Here is a 25,174-nt window from a genome sequence, read left to right on the forward strand (position 1 = left end):
AACGCCACAGCGACATACAAAATGGCGTCCCAACAAGTCTATGGAGATCTCTACCAGGAATTTATGCCCGGCTTGGGGCCAGAGGGCATGAGTAATTCTGGTAAGACAGTTGCCGAGTATATCTCTACAATGTAGTGAGTCTTTTCACAGAACTTCACACAACAGGGATGCTCTAGAAGACTGCCTGTATATGCCGGACGTTGTTCATGCACTCGCAAATGGCGTTTGCTGTTGTACACACAGATGCAGCATACATACATGCATGCACAACTCGAGCTCGTCGTTTCGTACGATCATCATGTATTTCTATAATCATAAGTGTTCCATCTTGCAGCTATGGAGGCATGCAAAGTCAGTGAAGAAAGCTCAGGGAAATCGAGTTTAACACCACATGCTACGAATGACAATTCTGTATTGTGAATGTGACTAGAATCCAAATGTTTTGTTCAGCTTTGTGATGATTAGTCCTACTTGCAGACGGTGCACGCGTTCCGCTCAACGGAGTAGGAATGGACGACTTCCTCCGTATGCAAGCAGGACTATGTCATGATACACTGCACTGGGCGTCACATTTTAGGCTTTACGTACAGACGGTACCTGTGTATCACGTATGTCATAGACAATATAGGGTATTCTTCTGATTCTGTTGTTATGTTCAGCCGTTTAGTATGTTTGGTTATGGGTTAGCCTATCTTCAACATATTTCTATAGCAATCCAAAAGTACAGACAGCCCTCTGCTCAGCATAAGAATAAACTGCACATGTGTAAGATGTATCATCGTAATCATGGAAGTATCATTGGTGATACTTCCATGGATGATAAAGCACGATTGTTGCAAATGCCTCACATAGCTACATGTGGTATGGTCTTAGTAGTACTGCTTGCAGATGGACTCAGGACTCCACTCTGACAATATCCCTTTCCTTCTCCGTCCGGCGAAGAGCCAGGCATAAAACTGGGGCTTGCCAGAAATGTTGGTATTAAACAACAGAAAATATAGAATGATATAATTACATAATATAACGTGCCCATCTGTCAAATACAAGGGTATATCGATGACACAATTATCGACTCATTTGACAGTTATTTCACTACAGAAGTCCTGACTTGGATGACCCAAAAGTCACGAAAATTGAAATTTTCTTAATTTCAAATACTGGGTTCGAATGACCCTTCACATTTTGCCTGCGTACTCAGAATAAGTTTGTTGTATAGAATTTCATAGGATGGTGTTTAGGGACAATGTCAGAATTGAGTCCCAAATATTCTGTCTGCCAGCAGGACTGTTGTGTAGCCCAGTGAGTTGACTATCTGGTTCCACAATGTCTAGCCAGATAGTTACATGTAAGTCTCTGGGCCAATGTTGCAATGTGAAGGTACACTACTTGACATCAAAGAATTGCATGTATACTAAATTGCTTGTCAGTGGTTGATTTCTCAACAAAAAATATTATTATAAAAACAAGAAATATGCCACAAAATAAGCAGTGCACAAGAGGAAATGTGCCATGTATAATTTAGTACAGCTCTGAATTTTTATACAACAATTGGAGACTGGTGCTATGAATTGAGTGGTCCACAGTGGTATTTCAGTCTGTGTACATGTATCCTTCTCTGTTCAGTGATACAAGACATTGCATGGCTGTACATCTTTCAGTTTGTAAATCAAAGATTGTATGAACTATTTACAGAGAAGTAGATTTGGTGGTAATGGGCAAATGTCTACAATACTATTTTACATGTATTGACCACAAATTTCATCAGCTAGGTACTTCAAATTAGCTACATTTGTTATAACACAGAAGTAGTTCAAATTTTTTTAGCATTGAGCTTTGATCTTGCTTGGGCAAGGATCCTCATCAGAATGACAAGTTTCATGGCTACAACTGCCACTACATGTAGGTGCCATGGCGGTATAATCAGCCGATTGTATATGTTAGGTAGTGCAGTACCCCTACATTCATATCTCTGTTGATCTTGGGATTGTACTAGCATCTGATATTGCTAACCTCCCTGATCTTTCTTGAGAAATCATGTTGGGATGTATCAATAATGGAAAGGAGTTTCAGTTGATGTTATGATTGTAGCTACAGGAGTGTTAAGCTAAAACCAGTGCCACTGTTGTTTGCAGATTTTGAACCAATGTACTATAGGTACAGACAAATGACAAGTGGTGTACATGTACATGCATACATATGTCTGTAGACAGATATTGGCTCTACATAATAACGTACATGTACAAAGGTATGTCTACACAAATCCTGTCAGAGCTAGATTAATCTGTACTTCTCTCATTATTGCAGGTAATACTTCCAGACAGCAACATTATGCTCAAAGTATGCCCATCGCAGGCAATACTTATGATGGTGTTCCAAGAGAACTCACCCAGCAGCTTGGTGAACAGGTGTTAGAATTAATGAATAAGAGTAATCAGAGTGGGCAAAATGTAACACAAAACGAGCTGCAGCAGATGATGTCGATGTTGCATGATCAATTTAACACGCAAACGAAACCGCAACAGCCAAGAGAGGCACAGCAAACATCACTGTCATCACCTCCACCTGCCATGTCCAGAGGAAATGTGTTCTCTCAGCCAGATAACACCCAAAATCAGCTTGCTATCAAGCAACAGAAATCTGTTATTGAGCAGGCAATTGCTCGTGGGGGTGTTGATCTGGCAAGTACTTCTCAATTGAGAGAGCTTCATGCTCAGCTGTCTCGTTTGGAAGCTGTACAGGACCAAGAGGTGTTTGATTATGGCCATGGTTCACAAGACAGAGGAGGACAGTTTGGTGCTGATGGCACACAGTTACAGTCTGCAAAACAAATGAAAGATATCATTGAGATGCGTCTTGCAGCAGGAAACATCGATCCTGGAACAGCGACAAAATACAGAGATGCCTATACCAGCCTTTCTGAACACATTTACAAGTACGAAGGGCAGTATAGGGGAGGATTCGGAGGTGAACAGATGGTATCACCGACTGCCTCACAGTTCACTGGTCACACCTTTGGCCGAAACAGGCCTTATGATAATTATTCTGAAATGATGCCTGTGATGAGTGGTGGTCGCCAAAGACAAGGTCGCAGGCAATACCGAGAACCTCCACCATTGTCTGCAAAACGCATTGGTGATCGCGGAATGTATGGAAAGGGTCAATACCAGGCAGGTCGTCCTAACTTTCCTGGCCAGTTTCCAGGAAGGGGTGTTTCCAATTATGGGAAATTTGAAACCCAAACCTCTAGAGGCATGCAACAACAGAAGCGTCGCGCTTCTAAAAGACCAATGGAGTCTGGAAAACAGAATTATCATAAAGATCTTAAGAGACGCCGCCAAGATCGGGTACAGTTTCAGTTTTTACTTCTTTCCTTCATTTATCTTAGCAACTGCTATTACTTTTCACCTATGTGTGATGCTTGGGATCAGCAAAAGTGTGTTGATACAGTGTGTTTGTTAGGGATGGCAGTACATGTAAGTACATTTGTAGGTACAAAATCTACATGTAAAACCCTTGTGAGGTACCCAGGTGTTTACCAGGGTTCCACACCAAATTTATGGTGCAAGGTATGGAAATGGGTGCAAATTTACCCCTTTGTTCTTGGGGTTGCCAAACCATAGCAAAAACACTGGTATAGTACAGACATAGTACTAGCTGCATCTCAATTTGGTTTGTGTTGCCAAGTTAAATTGCAACACCACATGATGCAATGAACATGATTATTGAAAGCAATGTCAGTTTACTATCAACACATACCTCTTGGCTTTCATCACCATACACAAAATCTTGAAAAAAAACCAGACAGCCATTTTATCAGAATTTAATGAAATAATTTAACATCTTCAACTCAACTCAACTCATGCAATGGAACCATGAGAGCTGACAATTGCATAGTTCTCTGCTGAATATTTCAGACAGCTTAAATAACTAATTTGCACAAAAGAGCAGAGTATAATTATTGTGGTCACTTGACTGTCAGTCTTCCTATTAAAGGTAAGGTTGTCAAGGTTTTGACTATAAGATATGTTGTGCCGTTCAGTCTGCTCATTCCAACTGTTGAAGGGGTGGCCCAATGTATAAGGGTGCCTGGACACGGCATATCTTACAGTCCAGTGGAGGTGTTGCAATTGCAAATTGGAACTACAAAATGTACCTTTGTGTATGAAAACTGTCCAAGTCATGATTTTGAATGCCTACCAGTAGCAAATAGGTGTTGATCCATGTATCTTGATCTCCCCCCCCCCCCCCCAAAAAAAAAAGTATACCTACTTTGTATGAGCTTGGCATTTACTTTCGGAAAATGTTATGTTTTACTGTAGTCACCCGCAGGAAAGGCGTCACAATTCAAATCACCAAATACTAAAAAAGGTGGACATGGAAATCAGAAAGCATCACCAAGGAGAAATGTTCAGCAAAAACAAACAACTGCCACTGCCACTGCAACTACCGACAAACCAGAATCTGTCAAAGGCCAGCAGACAGGCTCAGAAAACAAAAAACAGACTAATACTAAGATAGATTGCAAGCTTTGTGAAATCACAGTTGCTGGTGCAGTGGTGAGTTACTGGGGTATGAAATATAGTTTATACAGCAGAAAGTATTACAAAGCTGTGCAGGAATAAATGTCAGTACGGATACAATTGTAGCTTGTGTCTATCTCTAAGTCTTGCAGACAATGATTTATATAAATTGTAGTACAATTGTTGCTTGTTTCTACATGTATCTCTTGCAGAGTTGATTTATATACATTGCAATACGTGACACATTTTTTGTCCATCAAAATTGTGACATGGTGCATACTGTCTTGCATGTACAATGTAGTCCTTGGTTAGTAATTACACTCTGGACAAGAGACAGAGAATGCAACAATTGTATTACTATATGAATTACACTCTGTCAGAAATAGGCACAAGCAGCGATTGTGGCTATTCTGACTTTTGTTAGCTCCGCTGTCAGCGAAAGCTGAAAGCGTAGCTTTAGGTATAGGTGGGTATTGAGGTATAGAGAGTAGAGTGAATCATAGGTGTCCGTCAAACTTTTATATTTTTACTATCTACTCCATAAGTGACAGTCGGAATTCTTCGATATTTGGTGTGCATGTTCCCTGGGGGGAGGCTATTCAGATTTGTTCATGCCAAGTTGATCTGTGCCATTTTCAATTTTTTATGATTTTTTTTCATAAAATGTCATTTTCATCAACTCCTTGAAAACCTCTTATTAGATTGCTTTGATATCTGGCGTGTTGATGCGCAGGGGGTAGCTTACTCAGATTTGTTAATTTCAAGTCAGCACATCCTCATTTTTATTTTTTATGATTTTTTTTTTGTAATTTGAAAAAAAAATGAATATGTTAATGAGCATAATGACCGACGCCATATTGGAAATCAGTCGACGAGACTTTAAGTAAACTGCCACTTTTCAAAAGACACTATTGACGTCAAACAAGCAATGTAATATGTGCTATAGTCATAATTCTACGCATTGGGCGCCCAAATGACAAGCGTTTGTTCGAAACAGGGTTGTAAACTTCAAATCCAATTCAGCACCCTTCTACATTATCAGCCAATCCGCAACATCCTCATTTGCATACTCTATCCTGATTCGACCAGAAGCTGAAGGTGACCTCATTCGACCGAGCGATTTTCCACAGCAAGTATCTTGAGTATCAACACGGGACGTTCTTAGTACTCACTAAAATCACACTTCAGGCCCACTATAAAAGTGTGATGTTTTCAGATAACATGTAACTTGTGGTTAATTCTATATTGTCGTGCAATTTGGAATGACAGTGAACCAGAATTCAGACAACTTGCGTAAGGAAGGGCATGCCAGGCATGCGGTTGAAGTTTAAATATGGCCGACAGTTCACATGTAAAGTTAAACGACATGAACGTGTCTTGCCTTTCCAAAATGCAAATATTTGGCAAGTAAAAATAATTAAAATAATTACAACTTTAATTTGGCTTCAGACTTTGCATTATGTTTTGCGTATCTTTCCCCGTTTTACATGTAAATCCGAAAAGGTTCTCTCTCATCATGTCATCAGTGTCAGTGATCATACCGCGCGGGGTAGTCCTCGGGTGCACGAGTCTGTATTACTGACTTGACTCTAAACACCGGAGGGGGAGGGACAATTGTCAGAATCGAGTCCCGAATTCCTCCGTATGCAAGCAGGACTACGTGCGGGGCTGCTTTGAGTACGAGCGAAGTGAGGCATGTTGAGGTATTTTGTTGAGAATTATAAATATTGCGAAATGTCAAGTACAAGGTTTAAATACAATGGAATGATGAAAAAAATGGCAGAGTCTGCTGACAGGCGCCGGTCACAAAAAACACTGTGAATTAAAATATCAGACGATGTACATGTACATGTATGTATTAATCGCCGACAATCCACCCGTATGCACGAGGGACTAACCCGGAAGCAAGTCGTTGTCAGCCATACGTTACAGTGGTAACATCGTCCGAGAAATCGCTGCGTTCAGAGTGTCATTATTCACAGAATTGTTGTTTTCGAGTGAAAACCCGTCTTGAATTGTATAACTCTAACAAATGAAGACATGTCAAGTTATATTTTGAAAGTTGTATCGCTAGTTTGAGACGATTTTCTCACGTACTATAGTACTATCGAGGCTTACTTGGAAGTAGTAGGACCTTCCAGTTCATCGGGAAGTTTAGCCAGTCCGATAATTCTTTCTGGTTTAGTTTACAACACTTTTGATCACGCAGATTTTGTTGTTGTGATGAAAAGAAATTAAAAAAAGACCATTTCAACCATTTCGTTGTGTTTTCTTTGTGAAAGGTAACCGAACATGAACGAGTGTTACCACTGTAACGTATGGCTGAGAATGACTCTTCCGGGTACTTGAGATTGTCGCCGTACGGAAACTAAGATGGCGATTAATACATTTCTTCCCTATATATATCTACCACAACTAGAACAAGTTGAATGTTGTTGACTTTGTAAATTTGTTAGAAAATTGAAATTCAAATTGCCTCAAAATTATTTTAGATCCCTAGTTTATTTCATTCTTCATTAAAATTTTCCAGGGTTACAGCTGTAAGACACTGGAATTACTTATAGCCAACCTCAAAATCCTCTTTTTTTCTTTTTCTTGTGTGCATTTCCCAGTCATTTTTTTCTGAGATTTTGTGCAATTTTTCATAACAGTAGATTTTTGTTATAAAATGGTGACTATGGTATAAAAGTACAATACATTACCAACTTCTGTGTAAAATGTGTTTTATAGTGAGACATCATATGAAACCACTAACCACTTTATTGCATCGCTAAAACAAAACTGCATAGTGACTCGAAGAGCTGAAGACCTGAACCACTTCTACATGTCACCAAAATAAAAAATTAAATTAAAAAAAAAACAGCGGAGCTATTCTGACCGATAGGTCGCTTGTTCTTGCACAGTTTACTTTCTTCTGTATGTTTTTGAGGGGTGGGGGGTGAAGGGAGGTGGGGGCCCAAGTTGAACTGCATGTTCAAATAACATGTACTAGTAGTATTCTCCTTCACCATCACCTGATACATAAGCAGAACTCAAACCAGGTATTGACCAAACAAAACATCAAATAAGCAGGGGGGTTTATAGGTACAAAAACACTAACATTGACAACATTCAAGTATACCGTGAACACATAATGACTAGACTGGTGACAATTTTAGCATACGACTACACATCCACTTGGGCTATAACTTGGCAGTCAACTATACATCCACTTGGACTATAACTTGACAGTCAACGTATAAGTTCGTAACATGGACAGAAGTGGCAGACACAGGCTCAATGTATTAAGACAACATGCTATAAGCACTCATTTATAACCAGCAGCTAAAAGATGAATAAAGTTTTAGCAAGGAAACCCAAATTTTGCCATAAATTGTGTAAATAGTGATGCAACCCCTCGGCTGGCAATTTCCTGCAGAATGAAGAAAAATATTGGGGAATAATATTATTCTTCCTCAAGCATAAGTAATGAAAAATCAAGGAAAATAATGGCAATTTGGAATGTAAGAAAAAGTGTCCCAGTCAATCCATCTAGAACATCATTATACAAAAACGTATCATTAAATTACCATCCAGAACAATCTTTTGCATTTTGTCAAATTAAATGAGTAACTTCTTTTCCTTCTCTCAGAATTATGACTCTCATACTCGTGGCAGGAGACACATGCTTGCAGTGGAACTTAGTGAATCACGTCGTCCTGTATTGGAAGTTATGCCAGTGAGTACATCTACATTGTTTTTATTTCTGTTGAAGGGAAATGCAGTCTATCTAATAGACCCTTAGGCAATTTTTACAAACTTTAGGGACGATCACACAATGTCACACAAGCTCAATAAGCAAACTTCATTCATTTAGGGGGATGGGGTCTGGTGTCAATGTGATTATCGAACTTCATTTTCGCACTTCTAACCACATTTTGACAGAAAACTTTCACTCCTTTGATGATAACAGCTTTTGGTATTTTAACAATTTTCAGTGACTATTCAAATGGAAATTCATCTGTGTTGGTAAACAATAGTATTGAATTTAACTTTTGTTTTTCAGTGAATATATTGTGGTTGATCGAAAAATGATACATCAGTTAGTTTGTTACAACTAGTGCAGTTTTGACATGGTGACAGATTCAAACCCAAGGTTTTGCTGAACTTTTGAAGTTGCCACTACACTACCTTTAGATAATACAACGTATTGACATGATGTCTTTTTATAACTAATGGACCAGTTCTTAGTGAGAATATATATATCGTAGGTTATGTAATGGAAAATAATGTCCCAGTTGCAGGTAGTGCAAGTGTAAATAGTTTGATCTGTCTGTGTGTGCACACAGGTAGTCAAGGTTTAAATTTCCTCTTGTGCCATCTCTAAGTACATGCATTTTTCTTCCTCTCTGACAGAGTACCATAGCAGAAAAGCTCACAGTTGAAACTTTTACTGTTAAGCATCTAAAAGATGCAGTCTTCTGTGCAATATGTGAACAAAGATATGCATCTACAAAGGTAATGTTTAATTATATTAAACTTTGCACTGAAGTGATTTGTAAGCAGTAATATAGTCTAGATGCTACATATGGTATCGAATCATCTCTTTACACAGAGGTATCACAGATTTACAACTTAACTAGCAAAAAACACCAGTGTATTTACTTGAATGAAGCTCAGACCACGAGAAGAATTCTGAATGAAGCATGTTTTGTTTTGTCTATCAAAATTGTTCCAGGGATGTACATCGTCTACCTGGGATGCGTGGTGGCTATGATGTAGTCCTTGTTTATTGTACTGTAAATCTCTGTCTGTAAGAGACAGACACATGCAACAATTGTATCCATTGTGACTTTTTTTCCTGCACAGCTTACTTTCATTAGTGTACTGGATCTAGGATCACATGCTTCTCTTGCTTTGACAAGTTACTGACACTAATAACATTGTATTGCTTTGCATGAACCTTTTCTTATTCCAGATTGTCATGAACAAGCAGGTGAGCTGGTGTTATTTCGCAATTTGTATTTGACAACCTCATGTACTCAAAATATTTGTGTGAGTATATTATCATATTTTTTTATCATCTACAGCTTATTTGTGATCATATAATTGGACAGAGTCATATGCACAGAAGAAGACAGTTTACAGAAATCCTTAGACGGAAAGATATGCGTGGTGGCCAAGACAAATCTGTAAGTGTAAATTTTTGCACATTCTTCATATAACCTACAATTACCATTGGGTCTAAGTCACAGAACAGATTATGTGTAGGAATGATTTCTGTACAGTACCATAATGTAGGAAAATGGAGTTAAGCTGTCATAAACACATTACGGAGTATGAACATTTTGTTACCTTCTGTAAGGGAAGGCAATGTTATAGTGTTGTATGTCTGTATATATGCATGTATGTGTGTGTGTCTCTCTGTCTATGGACACAATATCTCAAAACCTTCTGCCTAAATTCTAATGGAACTTAATCCATGTCTTCGTAATGGGAATAAAAAGACCTGAAAATGTTTGATAAATATCCTATAAAACATTTGAGTGCAAAATGCCATATTTCCTGAGTTATCAGAGAGATAAAAGTTTTTCATAGTTTAGCCACTAGGAGTGATGTTCGGAAGATGTTTGGGGGGCCAGAATAGACGAGTGTAAATTCAAAATGTGAAAAGATAGCTGATTCCAAGTTACCACTCATTTTCCATGTTTTCACGTGTTTTTAATATTAGCAACTACCGATAATGAAAACATGCCTAACCACTAATGTAATGCTTTTTTAAGAATTCAGAGAGTTCAGTGGCCATGACCAAATTTTAGTCCATACTTCACCAAATCTGTTGGCACCCTCTTACAATCCTTACAATTTTTGGAACTTTAGGAACCACAAGATGTCATATTGCACATGATGATTATAGGAATACTAATGCAGAAGGAAAGCCCAGTAACAATGACCATCTTATGTACAAACCTGGTTAAATTGATAAAATTGTCCAGTTGTGTTATTCAATCTTGTTACCTTTAGTTTCGCTTGAATCATCCTTTCTATTCCACTTACACAAGTATGAGCCAAAATCAAAACTTAAGGAGCCACTCCCTACTACCTGGACAGGAAGCGTCATGGCAGAAGACCTTCTAAGAGAAGTCCGCACCAGAGGCAGAGTAGATCAAACATTGGTAGCCACAAAGTCAGCTGAAAACAAGAAGAAACTGGGTGACTCTCATAACATGGGTGCTGGCCAGTCCAGGGAAACCAGCTGTGACACCACAAGACCACACCAGCAAGGAAAGGCAAATAGACTAATTAATGCTAGTGCTACAGCTGAAAAGAAGAGAAAACTGGGTGACTCTCATAACCTGGGTATTGGCCAGTCCATGGACACCAGATGTGATACTACAGGACCATGCCAGCAGGGAAAGACAAATAGGTTATTAAATCCAGACCAGCCTGAGCCAGCCAGACTACCTTCCCAAGTCCAGGTTGACAGACCACCCCGTTCATCCCTCTGTCCTATCCCTGGATGTGCCACCTGGACAAGGAAGCTAAAGCTGCATTGCTTTAGCAAACACATACCAAGGCCTATGTGGGAGAAGACCTGCCTGGACCAAAGCCTCGATGGCAAGGAGATCATGCCAATCTACCAGGGACTACGTCAGTTAACAACATGGCTCAGAGGCCCAGACATGCCAATTGCAGACCTGTGGCAGTTTGTTAAGAAAAACTTAATGAGACAAATCCCACAGACAGTAAAATTATCACCAGAATACATTTCATTGTTTACCAAAGTGTCCAGTCGAATGGGATGGGTTATACCAAATGAATTCCATCTTCACCCACCAAACTCACCAGCCATACTCCTGCATTGGCGGGTACTCATTGCCGCTGTAAGTGAATTGACACCACGACAACAGGAGGAATTTAAGAATATGGAGGAGGAGGAGGAGTAGTGCGATGGGAATTTCCAATCCCGCTGTACATGTATACGGGATCACTGGGGGAAGAAGGGATAGGATAATCTGTGTTAGTTATCCCGTACTAAACGGGTACAACTACATGTAGGGGGCAATAAATTCCTTCTTCTCAAATTAACACAATATGGTGTAGATGGTAAAATCAACAAATGGTTCACTTCATTCCTAAAAGAACATAAACAACAGGTTGTTGTTGGTGGGGAACATTCCACATGGGCAGATATGGAATCTGGCATCCCACAGGGAACAGTACTTGGATCACTTTTGTTTCTCATCAACGACCTACCTGAAAACGTACACTCAACTGTACGACTGTTCGCAGATGACTGCATAATTTATAAAAACATCAAATGTGAACATGACACCAAAACACTCCAAGAAGATCCAGACACATTATCTCAATGGGAAACCAAGTGACAGATGAAATTCAATCCAGACAAAAGCTATGTACTATGAATTCCATCATCAAGGTCAGAAATTATCACCAAATACATACTAGGAAACTCTAATTTGCTGGAAACAAAAACTCAGCATATGGCACAAAGCCATTGGGGTACTTGACGCTGCCGGTACAAAACTACCTGTCACCAACTCAAAGGCAAACTCGGCACACACACTCTAAAAGCTTCCTGCAACACCAGGCACGAATAGACTGTCACAAATACTCATTTGTTCCACGGACCATCAGAGACTGGAACAGTTTACCACAGGATATCACCAACATAACATTCAGAACAATTCAAATAAGTACTATCAACATTCAACAGAGCACAGGACAGCAACATCAAGGACTAATAACAATCCTTTGCGCACACCACGTCCTACTCATTTAGTTCCATTAGGGATGTTGAGTAGTCTATCAAAGAAGAAGAAGATGAAAAAAATGAAGACATCAACCGACAAGCATCTATCTATTAATCTCAATTATTGTTTGACTGTTGTGGACTATACTTTTCATCGTAGAGGTGCTTGCTCATCTATATATTCCCGGTAAGATCCTGCATTATCAAAATGAAAATGTAAACATGTAATTATAAAATTGTATTGAAGAACGACCTGATTTCTACATTAAATGTCAGCCATATTGCAAATTGATCAGGTATGACACTGACATATTTTGAATATTGACATCAAATGTTTTAACTTGAATCCATTTGTTTTCCTTTTCCTAGACAAGTGCTAAAGAACTGTGGTGCTTTCTGTGTGATACTCATATAAATATTACAGTAAGTATTTGAAATTGTTATAGTATGTTGTAAAGAAAAAACACACACTGGTGATTTCTTGTTGATGGAGTACATAATGTTCAGGAGGAGATGGCTTTTGCTAGTAGCTTGTACCTCACAGCCTCTCACTGATTGCAATTGCTACATAGAGTTCTCATTATATTTCCATACAGCCTCCCGTGATTAGCTTAGATCGTGTCAAGTACTACCATATGGACTAAATGTAGTGACCCAACCTCAATTTGCATATAGAGGGCACATTCTTTCTCTAGTTTACCTAGGGCACTATAACAGTGAAATGGGAGTCCTGTATGTGTTTTGCTTGACTGGAAAGAAAACATGCCAGGGAATACATTGTGTAATAAAACACTTATTGCCTGTCCTTTTTCATTGCTCTAGAAGACATCATATTACCCCTTGTATTGCTATGTAGTAACTATTTGCCTTAGCTTTCAGCCTCAGGAAATGGTTGCTGCATAACCTTAACCACCCTCAGGGTAATAGATGTCTACTAGTGCCCTCATAGCTAGGCAATAAGTGTTTCATATGCACCTTTCATATTTGTAGGTTTAAGGAGAAACTGAGCCTGTAGCAATTGGTGCAATTTGATTTATTTATTCACTCAATAAATAGTGTTGATAATCATCCAGTTTATGTGTCAAGTGTAGTCAAACTACTTCATAATCATAGAGACAAACGATTTTGTTATGTTCATTAGAATTTATATAAAATTTGGAGAAGATTTAATTACTTTTTGGCATTTCAATAATACTTTTTTCTTGTTTTTCTTTGTCAGTAATTAAAAAAAAAAAAATTTTCTCATGTATTACAAAACATGTTCTCTAGAATTTAGATGTGGACAAGGTTGTTTCTCTTTGTCAGTAATTTCCAAATCGTAGATTGAAGCACATAATATATTTAACTGTATTACAAGATGTATTCTCTAGTTGTTTACATGTGGACAGGATTATATCACTTTTTCATGTTTCAATAATACTGTGTCATGCTTTACTTTGCCAGCAATTCAAAAAACATTTAACATTTGGCAGGCATCGCAAAAGACAAGGAGGACTACTGAAAGGGGGTGCAAAATTCAGCGGAGATAAAGTAAGTATTCTGGAGTGTACAGGTTATCAAATACTAGAAAGACAGAAACATTGACTACACAGTTCCTGATTAGCCTACCTGTAGATTTGAAGGACTAATGCTGCTATAGTATTTCTGCTATCCTAACTGACATTTTGATTTTTGGTATTTTCACTCCATGTCTACAAACAGTCCTTAGATCTGCCTGTATTAAGTCACACCCTGTAACACATGCACAAAGTCTAAATATGTAAATTTATAAATGCCTAATTATGTATTCGACCAATCAGATTCTCTAGAGGAATGTCAGGGAACTACTGGTGGTTGTAAAAACCATCAGTAGAATTGTTGTGTCACAAAAACTATTATTACTACAATATACCAACCTCTTAAACATCTAAGGACTTGGACCATGTAATTTTGTTGGGGAGCCTTTGTAAAAGATACAGGAATTTAGGTAGACATTGTTTCCTCCAAGAATATTAGCAAAGATTAATTGCTTGTGCTTAGGCTAAGGGTTGGGGACCATGGTAACAGAAAGGGAGAAATTCAGGAAACTGACGTAGTTTCCAATATGGAGGGGACCGCTGATAAAAGTGACTGGGGCACTCGGGTAGATTTAGCAGATAACATCCTTAACATTACTCTGATTGTGAAATGCAGAGGGACCATGCCTTGAACATGTAATTTCCACATTAGTATTTAATTATCTTCACGTTCACCTAAATTACAGGGGCCTTCAAAACCTAATGTTGAAGAATCTGTAAAAGAGCAGACTAAGTCACCTGATAAATCAGCTGAGACCAAGTCACCTGATGAATCAGCTGAGACCAAGTCACCTGATGAATCAGCTGAGACCAAGTCACCTGATGAATCAACTGAGACCAAGTCACCTGATGAATCAGCTGAGACCAAGTCACCTGATGAATCAGCTGAGACCAAGTCACCTGATAAATCAGCTGACAAACAGGGTGAAGATGAGAGTAACACAGTAACAGAAGAATCGGCCCAGAAAGAAGAGAAAGGTTCAGAACCAGGAGATGAAGGAGAGAAAACACCAAAGCAAACTGGTAGTAAATCTGATGTGAAGCGGGTAACAGAGAAACCTGATTTTTATGTTACGGTAATTTTTTGATGTTTAAATTTCCCAAACCCATATGGATACCAAACAATAGTACATCATACATATTAAAAGTTAGTATCGTAAATTCCTCGCATTTCTTCTGAATTTTAAGCAAATTTGAGTATTTTAAGTAGTCAAATTTTTCTTTCAAGACTACCAGATAGTGAAAATGCTGTTTGAGTTGGGTAGGTTAAATGTTGCTTTATTAAAATTATTTAGGAACTGACCCCATTGTGCAATTTTAGAATGGAAAGACTGAGCTTTTTCAGAGTTTTTGATTCAATAACTTTAATGAATTAAAAATTATTGAAGTATTCTATGAGTAAAGTATGGTATTTTATACATAGTTGTAAAGTTACAAAAATTATACTATTGGATTTATCTATTTTGATGTAGCACCCTGTGAGAAAACTTTTGTACAAGGATCAACATAAAATTATCTGGAATTTCTTAGATGGCATTGACAAATTGGGCAAAATTATCCAAGATCTTGGTGACCCAGTGAAGAGAACGGAAGCCATACAGAGAGTTGTAAGTACATAAAAAATGTTCTTCTGTTTTGTATCTGGTGAATAAACAATTCAATTCAATTCAAGTGATGGGTCATGTGTATCGTGTTTTACATATATTATTATAAATATGTGATCGTAACAGTGTTTAACACTGTGTAACAACTCCTCGGTATCTTGCTTGCTTGATATTATTATTTATAGTTATGTATTGAGCATTTTATCTGTACTGATTGTATATATATATATCTATCTATCTATCTATCTATCTATCTATATATATATATATATATATATATGTATATGTATGTATATGTATGTATATGTATGTATATGTGTCTTAGCAGATTGATACTCACCGAGTTATATATATATATATATATATATATATATATATATATATATATATATATATATATATATATATATATATATATATATATAGACACACACGTACACACACACACACACACACACACACACACACACACACACACACACACACACACACACACACACACACCACTCCTGAGTGTAGTATTCTATTCCTCAGCATGAAAAGCTAAAGTCATTAACCTTTTTTAGCCTTTCAGCATAGTGGAATTAACAAAATACTGTAAACCTGGAAATTTTCGCCAAAGACTTATTTTCACTAATTTTGCTTAGAAAACAAAAAGCAAAAATAGCCTTCTTGTACATGAAAACAATCTGCTAGTCTGGTAATTAGTAAAGTTAGAGTTTAAGAACTAGCTGAAGATTGTAAAAATCACAATGTTTTCTAGAGGTGAAAATATCTAGGTTTACAGTATGCCAAATTAAACAAAGTGTTATTGTGCGATTTGTTTAGATCATAAAAGAGTCATAAAAAACTCATAAGATTGTTCCATATGTCTGTCAAGACTATGGTACCTGATATGTGGACTGACAAAAAGTAGGGTTGCTTTGTTCCATCATGAATTCTACTCCAGAATGCCAATGTTTCTAAATGGTTGTATGCGTGGCTAATAGGATTTCTACTGTTTCACTCCATTACCTTGTTTTTTGACCTTCATACTTTTTGTTGCATCTTACCAGAATGTAGTCAAAGCAAACATTGTGATGAAAACAAAACCCATCGAGGGATCTGATCAAGAACTTGATTGTGCCATATGTGATTATGAACATCCTGGAAGTATTGTAAGTATAGATGTAGTTAGTTGTATGTATTCTAGGCATCACATCAGTGTATCCATCAATGCGCACATGCATACATGCATATGTTACACCCAATCTGTGAAATTGCCCAATTCATGAAATGTTCATGTAACTTTGCCCAATTCCTGAAATAGTCAACCTTATGTAAATGAGAGTATAGATTATGATCTAAAAGGAGCGAAATTAAATTTTGGGGGAAGAGTTTTGAACTGGGATGTTGATTATCAAACTCTTTTAAAAAAACAAGCTTCACTGAATTATTATAAAATAAGAATTGTGAAGTGATGAGTTTGTAAATACACGATAATAAAGTTGTTTGATTCTTATTCTTTTTTGTGTGTGTCCTATAAAAGATGCTCATTTCATGTACTGGGCATATCTTACAATACCCACTTCATAACCTGGGCAACACGATTGAGTATTTCATGAGCTGGGCAAAGTTACCTACCCATTTCATGAATTGGGCAATTTCACAGATTGGGTGTTACACATGCATACATACATACATACATACATACATACATACATACATACATACATACATACATACATACATACATACATACATGCATGCATGCACACACAGATATACATATTCCCACGTGCACACACACACACACACACACACACACACACACACACACACACACACACACACACACACACACACACACACACACACACACCATAGCAATAACCAAGCAAGTGTTTTTTGGAAAGATAACAACTTCTGTGTGTATGAATCAACTTTCCAAGACTAACTTACGTCCTACCAATCAGACTCTCTGGAAAGTCATATATTGTACTAGTTATGCTACAATGCCATTTTGCTATTTTATTTCATATTTAGGGTTTGGAAAAGCATATTGGAGAATATAAACATTGTATTTTTGAAGATGTAGCAAATCTGATGGTTGAGATCAAAGATGCAGTTACAAATAATGAGATTGATCCTATCAGAAGAGCAGCTCAGGTAATTTTGCTTTGAGTGTTTTACTCAGCGCATTTGTCTGTCTGTGTGTGTGTGTGTGCGTGTGTGTGTGTGTGTGTGTGTGTGTGTGTGTGTGTGTGTGTGTGTGTGTGTGTGTGTGTGTGTGTGTGAGACACATTATGTAGGAATATCATAGACATATTTACATGTGTCATATTGTAAAAAAGCTAGTTAGAAATATTACTACATCTTATTTATTTTCTCAATTAATAAGGAACACCATATGTATTTTTATAAACTTTGGGTCATGGAGAGTCATATGGTAAATTTTGTGTGATTGCCCCAAAACACCAAATTGAAACTCTTTCACCTTTAATGTTCTCACACTGTTCCACTATTGCATCATGGGACTTAACAGTCACATGTATTTCATGCACACTGAATATTCATGATTATATATCTTAAAGGCAATAAGCACTTAGGAGTAATGAATGGGTTACAGTGTAACTATTTTTTATTTCTCTTGTCATTTTCAGAGATACAGAATGAATGTGAGGTTTAAATCAAATGACGATAATCGATGGTTTTGCTTTATATGCGAGACAACATTTAGAATTAAGAAGGTAAGTATGGTATGAGAGAAAGAAATTATTAAAATATATCTACAAGTCAAAGGTGGTAAGAAATTCTGTGCTTAGATTTTCAAGATTATTGATTTAGATGATTTAATATGTACTTTATATACATGGGTACATGATTCAAAATAGTCAAATAATATTAATATCCAATGTAATATTTTGTTTTACAAGCTGTAATACCAAAGTAAAGTGACAATTGTTATTATAAAACATCATTTTCTTCAGTGATTGGTTTTAAATGTCTCACTTTGTATGGACTAGTGACAATCGTGGCCTCAGTTTGCATAGAGAAGGCAATATACATTTTCTGTTTTCCCCAAGGGTGTTATTACAGTAGCATGGGAGTCCTACCATTCATTTGTTTTGACTTTGGAAAGAATGCATGCCTGAGAATGTCATGTGTTATAAAACACTTATTGCCTGATGTTATTCAGGCACTAGACGCCATAGTATCTATTGTCAAGTCATGTAACAACATTTCCTGAGGCTTCAAAAAGTGCCTAGCAGCCCTCAGGTAATAGACATCTACTAGTGCCCTCATAGCCAGACAGTGTGTATAGTAGTATTTATATCAAATTAAAATAACTCCACTTCATTTGCTGTAATTATGAGTCCGGTATATGGTCACTCTAAATCTATCCATCCTGTAAATAGAACTTACCTGTGCAAAGCAAGTAAATTGTCATTGACTAGAGTGTAAACAATGTTAGCAGTGCAAAGCAAGTAAATAGCCAATGACTAGAGAATCAACATAGGTGTCATAAAACGTTGTCTAAATCTCATTGACAGCAAAATATGATCACAGCTGTGATGGTATCATTCGTACAGTGCACACAGTACAGAGTCCACTGGTTTGCTGTCTTGCCCAACTTGTATTTTTTTTGTGTGTACAGACAAATACTCCCCTGGTAGAAAGAGGGTTAGCAGACACTACTGTTTATAAATTAGCTTCATTGGAAAGAAATATAAAGGTATTGAACCAGGGACATTTTATTTTTTCCCTCTCTCTTCAGGTTTATCTCCAACATAATACTACAGAAGTCCACAATGTGAAGAAGACGTGTGCCATCATTATACATAAAAGTCTGAAGTTATTGTATGAGGCCTTAAAGACTGGAGAGAAGACTGAACCAGAGGTCAAAGAAGGAATAACAGAAAAAGAAGATTCTCCAACATCAGAAGTTATGCCAAAAGAGTCTTGTTCTAGTGAAGCAGATGATGTCACTGGCAGTCATGCTGGCAAAGAAGAAACAATTGAGCCAAATCAGTTGACAGTTGAATCTAAACAGACAAACGATGAAGTAGTCGAAGTCACAGAGGAAAGCAAACCAGAAGAAACTGAAAAAATGGAAGTTGATGTTGGACCAGACTCCAGTCAAAGTGAACCTAATCAGTCTACAATTGATCAAGAACAAACTAAGGATGGCGTGACAGTAACAGAGGAGAGAGAATTGACTGCAGCTATTGAGGAAGTTAACATACAGCCTGGACAGGGTAGTGAAGATGCGCCATCTGGTGCCATTGGAGAGGAAAGTAAAGGAAAAGATGAAGTCAAAAGTGAAACAGAAAAGAAAGAATCAATGGAAGTTGATAACATACCAGAAATTGGTCAAACTGAGTCTGATCAGTCTGCAACTAAACAAGAACAGAGTAAAGATACAGGAGTTATAGCAACAGAGGAGAGGGAATTGACTGAAATTAGTGAGACAGTTAACATACAGTCTGGACAGGGTAGTGAAGATGTGCCATCTGGTGTTATCGGAGAGGAAATTAATGTAGAGGATGGAGACAATCTTGATGAGAAAACAACAAACAAAGAAGAACAGACATGGTTTGTTGATAAGAATCCTATGAAACTTGAATTAGATGATGAAAAGCTTGATCCTATGGAAGTTGATGATGAGAAAGCTGAGAAAATGCATGGAGAGGAAGACGGTTTTTCTCTGGGGAGTGAAGAAGTGGATTCATTTATTGTCATGGATGAAGTTGGTGATAAAGAAGATCATGACAAAGCAGTCTCAAAGGACAAAGCGAAATTTGCTGAAGGTTATGTAGCAGGGAAAAGTACAGGTTTGTAAGCTATCAGGATACGATACTGACACATACAATATACATATACTGACTTGTCCAAGAATGATCAAGGGATTTTGACTGTGAAATCTCTTTTCCTCATTCCTGTAACTCTTTCTTTAGACAGTTGTATATGTTAGTAAGTTTCCAACCAATTACCAATATGTCTTATAAGCCCTACAACCTTTTATAAGGACCTTTAATAACTAGGAGACGAACTGGTCTAGCTTTTGCTATTTTCCATTCTCTCTACCGTTTTGGATGTAAAATATTTCTTTTCAATACTGTAAAAAAATGGGGAAATACATAAATTTAAAAATTAAATTAAATTAAGATAAAATAAAATGAAATAAGATAAAATAAAATAAGACAGTACTAATTCAAACCATGGGATTCAAACATTGGGGTTTAGCCTAGCATTTTTTGTCCCATGGCCATGTTTGGATCTAAGTTATAACCTCCTGTAACGTCTTGCCATAAAAGTGTTGATCTTTCCAGTCTACATTTAATTAATAATGAATATGAAGAATTCATTAAAACTTAAAAGGTATACTTACAGAAGATTTCTTTTCTAACTTTTCTTCTTTTCTTTTTTCCAGGAAATATATATGTCAGTCCTGGATACTTTTGTTTGCTATGTGAAGAGTTTTATCCTGATGTAGATATGTCATTCAAAGAACATTGTACAACAAATTATCACTGCCAAAAGTTTACTGTAAGTATTGACCATCCTATATTAATTAATTGACCACTAATGGACTATTGTAGAGCTTGTTTGTAATGTTGAATCCCTAGAATGTCATATTATAATGTATGATTTTGTGAATCAAATGCCCAGTAGTTTGTATTGTCCAATCTGAAAGGTTTCATGTAAGTGCTTTTATTGAAATTATGTGAAAAAAAATCATTGAAAATTGCTACTGCTGAGTCATTATATTCATGGCATTTCTGTAAATGTGATATCAGCCTTCAAGTAGAATGTGATAATCTCCCAGAACTCACACAAGGGGTATCTATTGTAAATTAAGAAACAATTACGAAATTATATAATTATTATACACATTTTCAATTTCAGGAGCAAAAATTGCTGGTGAAAAATATTAAAGGAGCGAAAAAATACCAAAGTGGTGGAAGACAGCAAACTAGGGGTGGTCAAGCAGGTGGCGGAAGACAGCAAACTAGGGGTGGTCAACCAGGTGGTGGAAGACCGCGAAATAGGGGTGGTCAAGCGGGTGGTGGAAGACAGCGAAATAGGGGTGGTCAGGTGGGTGATGGAGGACTGCAAAATAGGGGTGGTCAAGTGGGTGGCAGAAGACAGCAAAATACAGGTGGCCAAGGAGGTGGTGGAAGATGGCAAAATAGAGGTGGTCAAGTGGGTGGCGGAAGAGGACGTGGTGGAAAACGCCAGAGACAGCGTGTCAATGCAGGAAAAGGACCAGGCAACCAAGGTGGCAATAGCTACGGGCCAAAAGGTAGTAAAAGGGGTCGTCGGGGTAATAAGAATAGAGGTGGACAGTGGAGAAACTAAAAGGAAGATGGCAATGGCAAGGGAAAAAAAGAGAATGTACTGGTTGTCCAAGGAAAGCATCCACTAGCTTAAAAGAAATCTGAAAACGGATTTCACTGTCTGGAGATTTCAATCTCTAATAGATTACTTTTAATGATCTGTAATTCCATAGCTTAGTTGACAATGGGATTAAGACTTGATGTTGAGTTGCCTGGTTTAAGATCACCAGCATTTATATCTTCTTTTTAGAACCTGATTGTTAAACTTACATGTAAATGTACTAGTAAATTATTTGCTTAATTAAGGAAGCCAGAAGGTACTATTCAATTGTCATGTGGCAAGAAAAAATGAATTTGAAGTTACTATTCTAAATATGCATGTGACCAGGATAGTTATTCCAAAAATGTGATGATTTGATTTATATGTCATATTTTAGCCATTAGATCATTCAGCTTGATCAAAATCATGCCCACATTTTTAGTAAAATTGTTGGGAATACAAACTGGACATTGTTGTGGAAGAATAGCCTTTTTTTTATCTTTGTATATTTACTGGCAAATTACAGACTGACACAAAAAAGGAAGGATAACCTGTCAGTGAAATAAACTTGAAATACTTTCCTCATTTTACCTGGGAAATACAAGTGACTAGCATTATGAAATTTTCCATCGAATTTGAGTGTCTGTGTGGAAAACATAATGTGTATTCACTTTTTCACACTGAAACAATGTGAAGGACTGTGTGGAAATTTTCACTTCATGACTGAAATGACACATAACGTTGTAGGTGTCTTGCTGTCAGTACTAATGTTCAACTTTTGGTAGTCTTTTTCATGTTGTTTTGAGTAATGGTATTAAAGTCAGAACTTTTTCTTCAATCAATGCATGAATATGAGCATCCCTGCTTAGACACATTACACCTACATTTTTCAGTCTTTCGTGCCAATATTAAGCATATGATACTTTCACATTATACAATCAAGCCAAATTGCCTGGTAAAAACAGAATGGATAGAATTTATTTTCAAGTCATTTTATGCCCATGTCAATGGTTTTACAGAGTGTAAAGTGACTGTCAAAAAGTTTTGTCATTTTCCACATTTGTTTCTTAGTTTGCACTGGTATAACTATATTTTAGTATTGGGGAAGAATAAAAAAGTTACTCATATTTTGTAGAAAACAGATGCATCCATAAAAACTTGGAAAGGCAGTTTGTATTTATGGAGGAACTAGTGTCTCATGAAATGTCAAAAATATGTTTAGGAACTTTACAATCTAAGAAGAATATTGTGTTGTGTTTATGCAATATGTATCTATTCTTAAAATAGGAGTAATTTGGATTTTTCAGCAGACAATATTCAGTGGAACCCTGTCTGTTGGTTCTTCATTTGTATATCATGTTGCACTTCTTTTGTTCCTGCTTATGCAGTTGGTGCTTCATTTGCATATTTATGTTCTTAGCAAGAGTTATGTAGTTACAAACAAACGAATGTCATTAATATCCAAGTTCATCACAACTCATTTCTTAGAAATACTGGACATTCCACAAATACACATCAATATTTTACATGGGTTGAAGTTCAACAATAATGCATTTCAGACAACTTCAGGTACACTTTAAGCTGACGTGCCCTTTAAAACAGTGATTTTAATATTTGCATGATAATGTTTGTGTTGTACAGTACAATTATATATTAAAACTTGAGTTGTTGTTGTAGTTAGTATGATAGGCTGTTAAATAAATGTTATGGAAATTTCAAGTTGAAACTACCTGTGTGTATGAATCATTGTCTTCGATGGTAGCAATCCCAGACTTGTCTTCCACAATATTGGCTGCCATCAATGACTTGGAGAGCCAGTGGGGCCCAGAATAGTGCGTGTGTGTGTGTCACTGTGTGTGTCGAACTATGTCTGTATGTCTTTCTCACATGTGCATGCGAACACACACACACACACACACACAAATAGCCACTATGCATGGTTGAAGTTACCAGCATGATAATACTATTTGGTCTTCCTTTTTTCTTCCATGTCAAAATTAATTCCAATGTGTTCAGCGGTCTCCCAATCACATCACAACACCTACCCTACCCTAGTCACCCACTGATCATTCCTTACAGCCTACAAGCACCTACTATATTTAATGGGGTGAGGGGATTCATTCAAAGAAGCAATTTTACAATATTCATTTTTTAATTGTGAAAAAAAAAACATTTTGTATAACCATAAAGCAATGAAATGTAAATGTTCAGTCTTTAATACTAAAAACATCGATATCAAATCCATAGTAGTACTGAAATACAGATTTATATGACAGAAACCTCCCTTCTGGTGCACACATCAAAAAAGAAATGCAATGTAGATCCAAGATTTCAGTCAATGATTTGTATGCAAGAGCTCACCTGAGCGATGCATCATTTGTGATAAATACCTGAGAATTTAAGGTGTTAAATAACTCTGTCTGGCCATATTTGGCCACAAGACACCATTTATATCACCCCTGTACTGTTATGCTGCAACAATTTCCCTAAGCTTGCTGCCTTGAAAAATAGTCACTACAAAACAGCCTTCATGGGAATGGCAGTTTTATGCCCTCCTGGCTAGGCAAAGTACCAAGTACACACAGTAGGAGTTGTAGAGTAATAATAGGTCCTCCTGTCCTGCATTCCTGTCACATTGAATTCCATTTTGTTCAGTTCTTTTCTATAAACTAGAGATGTGGCTAGTGTTCCATGTAGTTCATTCCCAATATAAATGGGACTTGACTTGTTCCTCATGGTCTTTCTGACCTCTGTATACGTATGAGGACTATGGTGGGCATGGGATAATACTCATAAGATCCGAGTATTATCCCACCGTAGTACTCATACTATACTATGACGATCCACATGATTTTGAAGGAAAGAACATGTTTTGCTGGACCTTTCCATGAACTACTGTGTTACCATGTGTGATTGTGACCACCTCATAGTAGACTGATCTTTTTCTTTGTTTGCCATGAGATTTGCAAAAAAGAGTATCCCTTCTGAGCTGTAGTAGTTTCCTTTCCTTTCCTCTTGACCTGGTCAAATCTCTATTTTCATACTTTCTTAGACCATCAACTTCTTATCACCTTCTTTGTTGGCTTGGCTTTGTTAGTTCAAATGTTTTGGCCAGTTTTGACTGCTCCTAAGAAAAGGAAGAATTGCAAAAAAACAGTATCATTCCTGAGCTGTTGCAGCTTGTTTTATAGTAACACACATTTGATAAGCTTCAACAAGTAATTTAGGATTGAATGGTTCCTACATTGTAATCATGTTTGAAATATATACCAGAAATTTGCATATATGAATATATAATGAACTAGCACAAGCCACATCCAAATTGTTCAGATAATGTGAAGTAGTTTATAATGTTCATTCTGATTGGTTAGAAAACAAAGG

At 37.1% G+C, this 25,174-nt stretch overlaps 1 protein-coding gene across 1 annotated transcript; it reads left to right on the top strand.

Moving 5' to 3' along the window:
- The first annotated feature begins 21 nt into the window (after positions 1-21).
- Positions 22-23,468, top strand: LOC144437897 (uncharacterized). Its single transcript, XM_078126928.1, has 16 exons — positions 22-100; positions 2,305-3,344; positions 4,320-4,556; positions 8,152-8,238; positions 8,916-9,017; positions 9,590-9,691; positions 12,643-12,696; positions 13,717-13,803; positions 14,516-14,905; positions 15,302-15,436; positions 16,489-16,590; positions 17,459-17,581; positions 18,076-18,162; positions 19,191-20,247; positions 20,847-20,962; positions 21,323-23,468. The coding sequence occupies exons 1-16, from the start codon at positions 22-24 to the stop codon at positions 21,773-21,775; spliced, it is 4,251 nt and encodes a 1,416-aa protein (XP_077983054.1). The 3' UTR covers positions 21,776-23,468.
- Positions 23,469-25,174: the final 1,706 nt, after the last annotated feature.

Source organism: Glandiceps talaboti, chromosome 7, assembly GCF_964340395.1.
Source record: "Glandiceps talaboti chromosome 7, keGlaTala1.1, whole genome shotgun sequence".
Taxonomy (NCBI): Eukaryota; Metazoa; Hemichordata; class Enteropneusta; family Spengelidae; genus Glandiceps; species Glandiceps talaboti.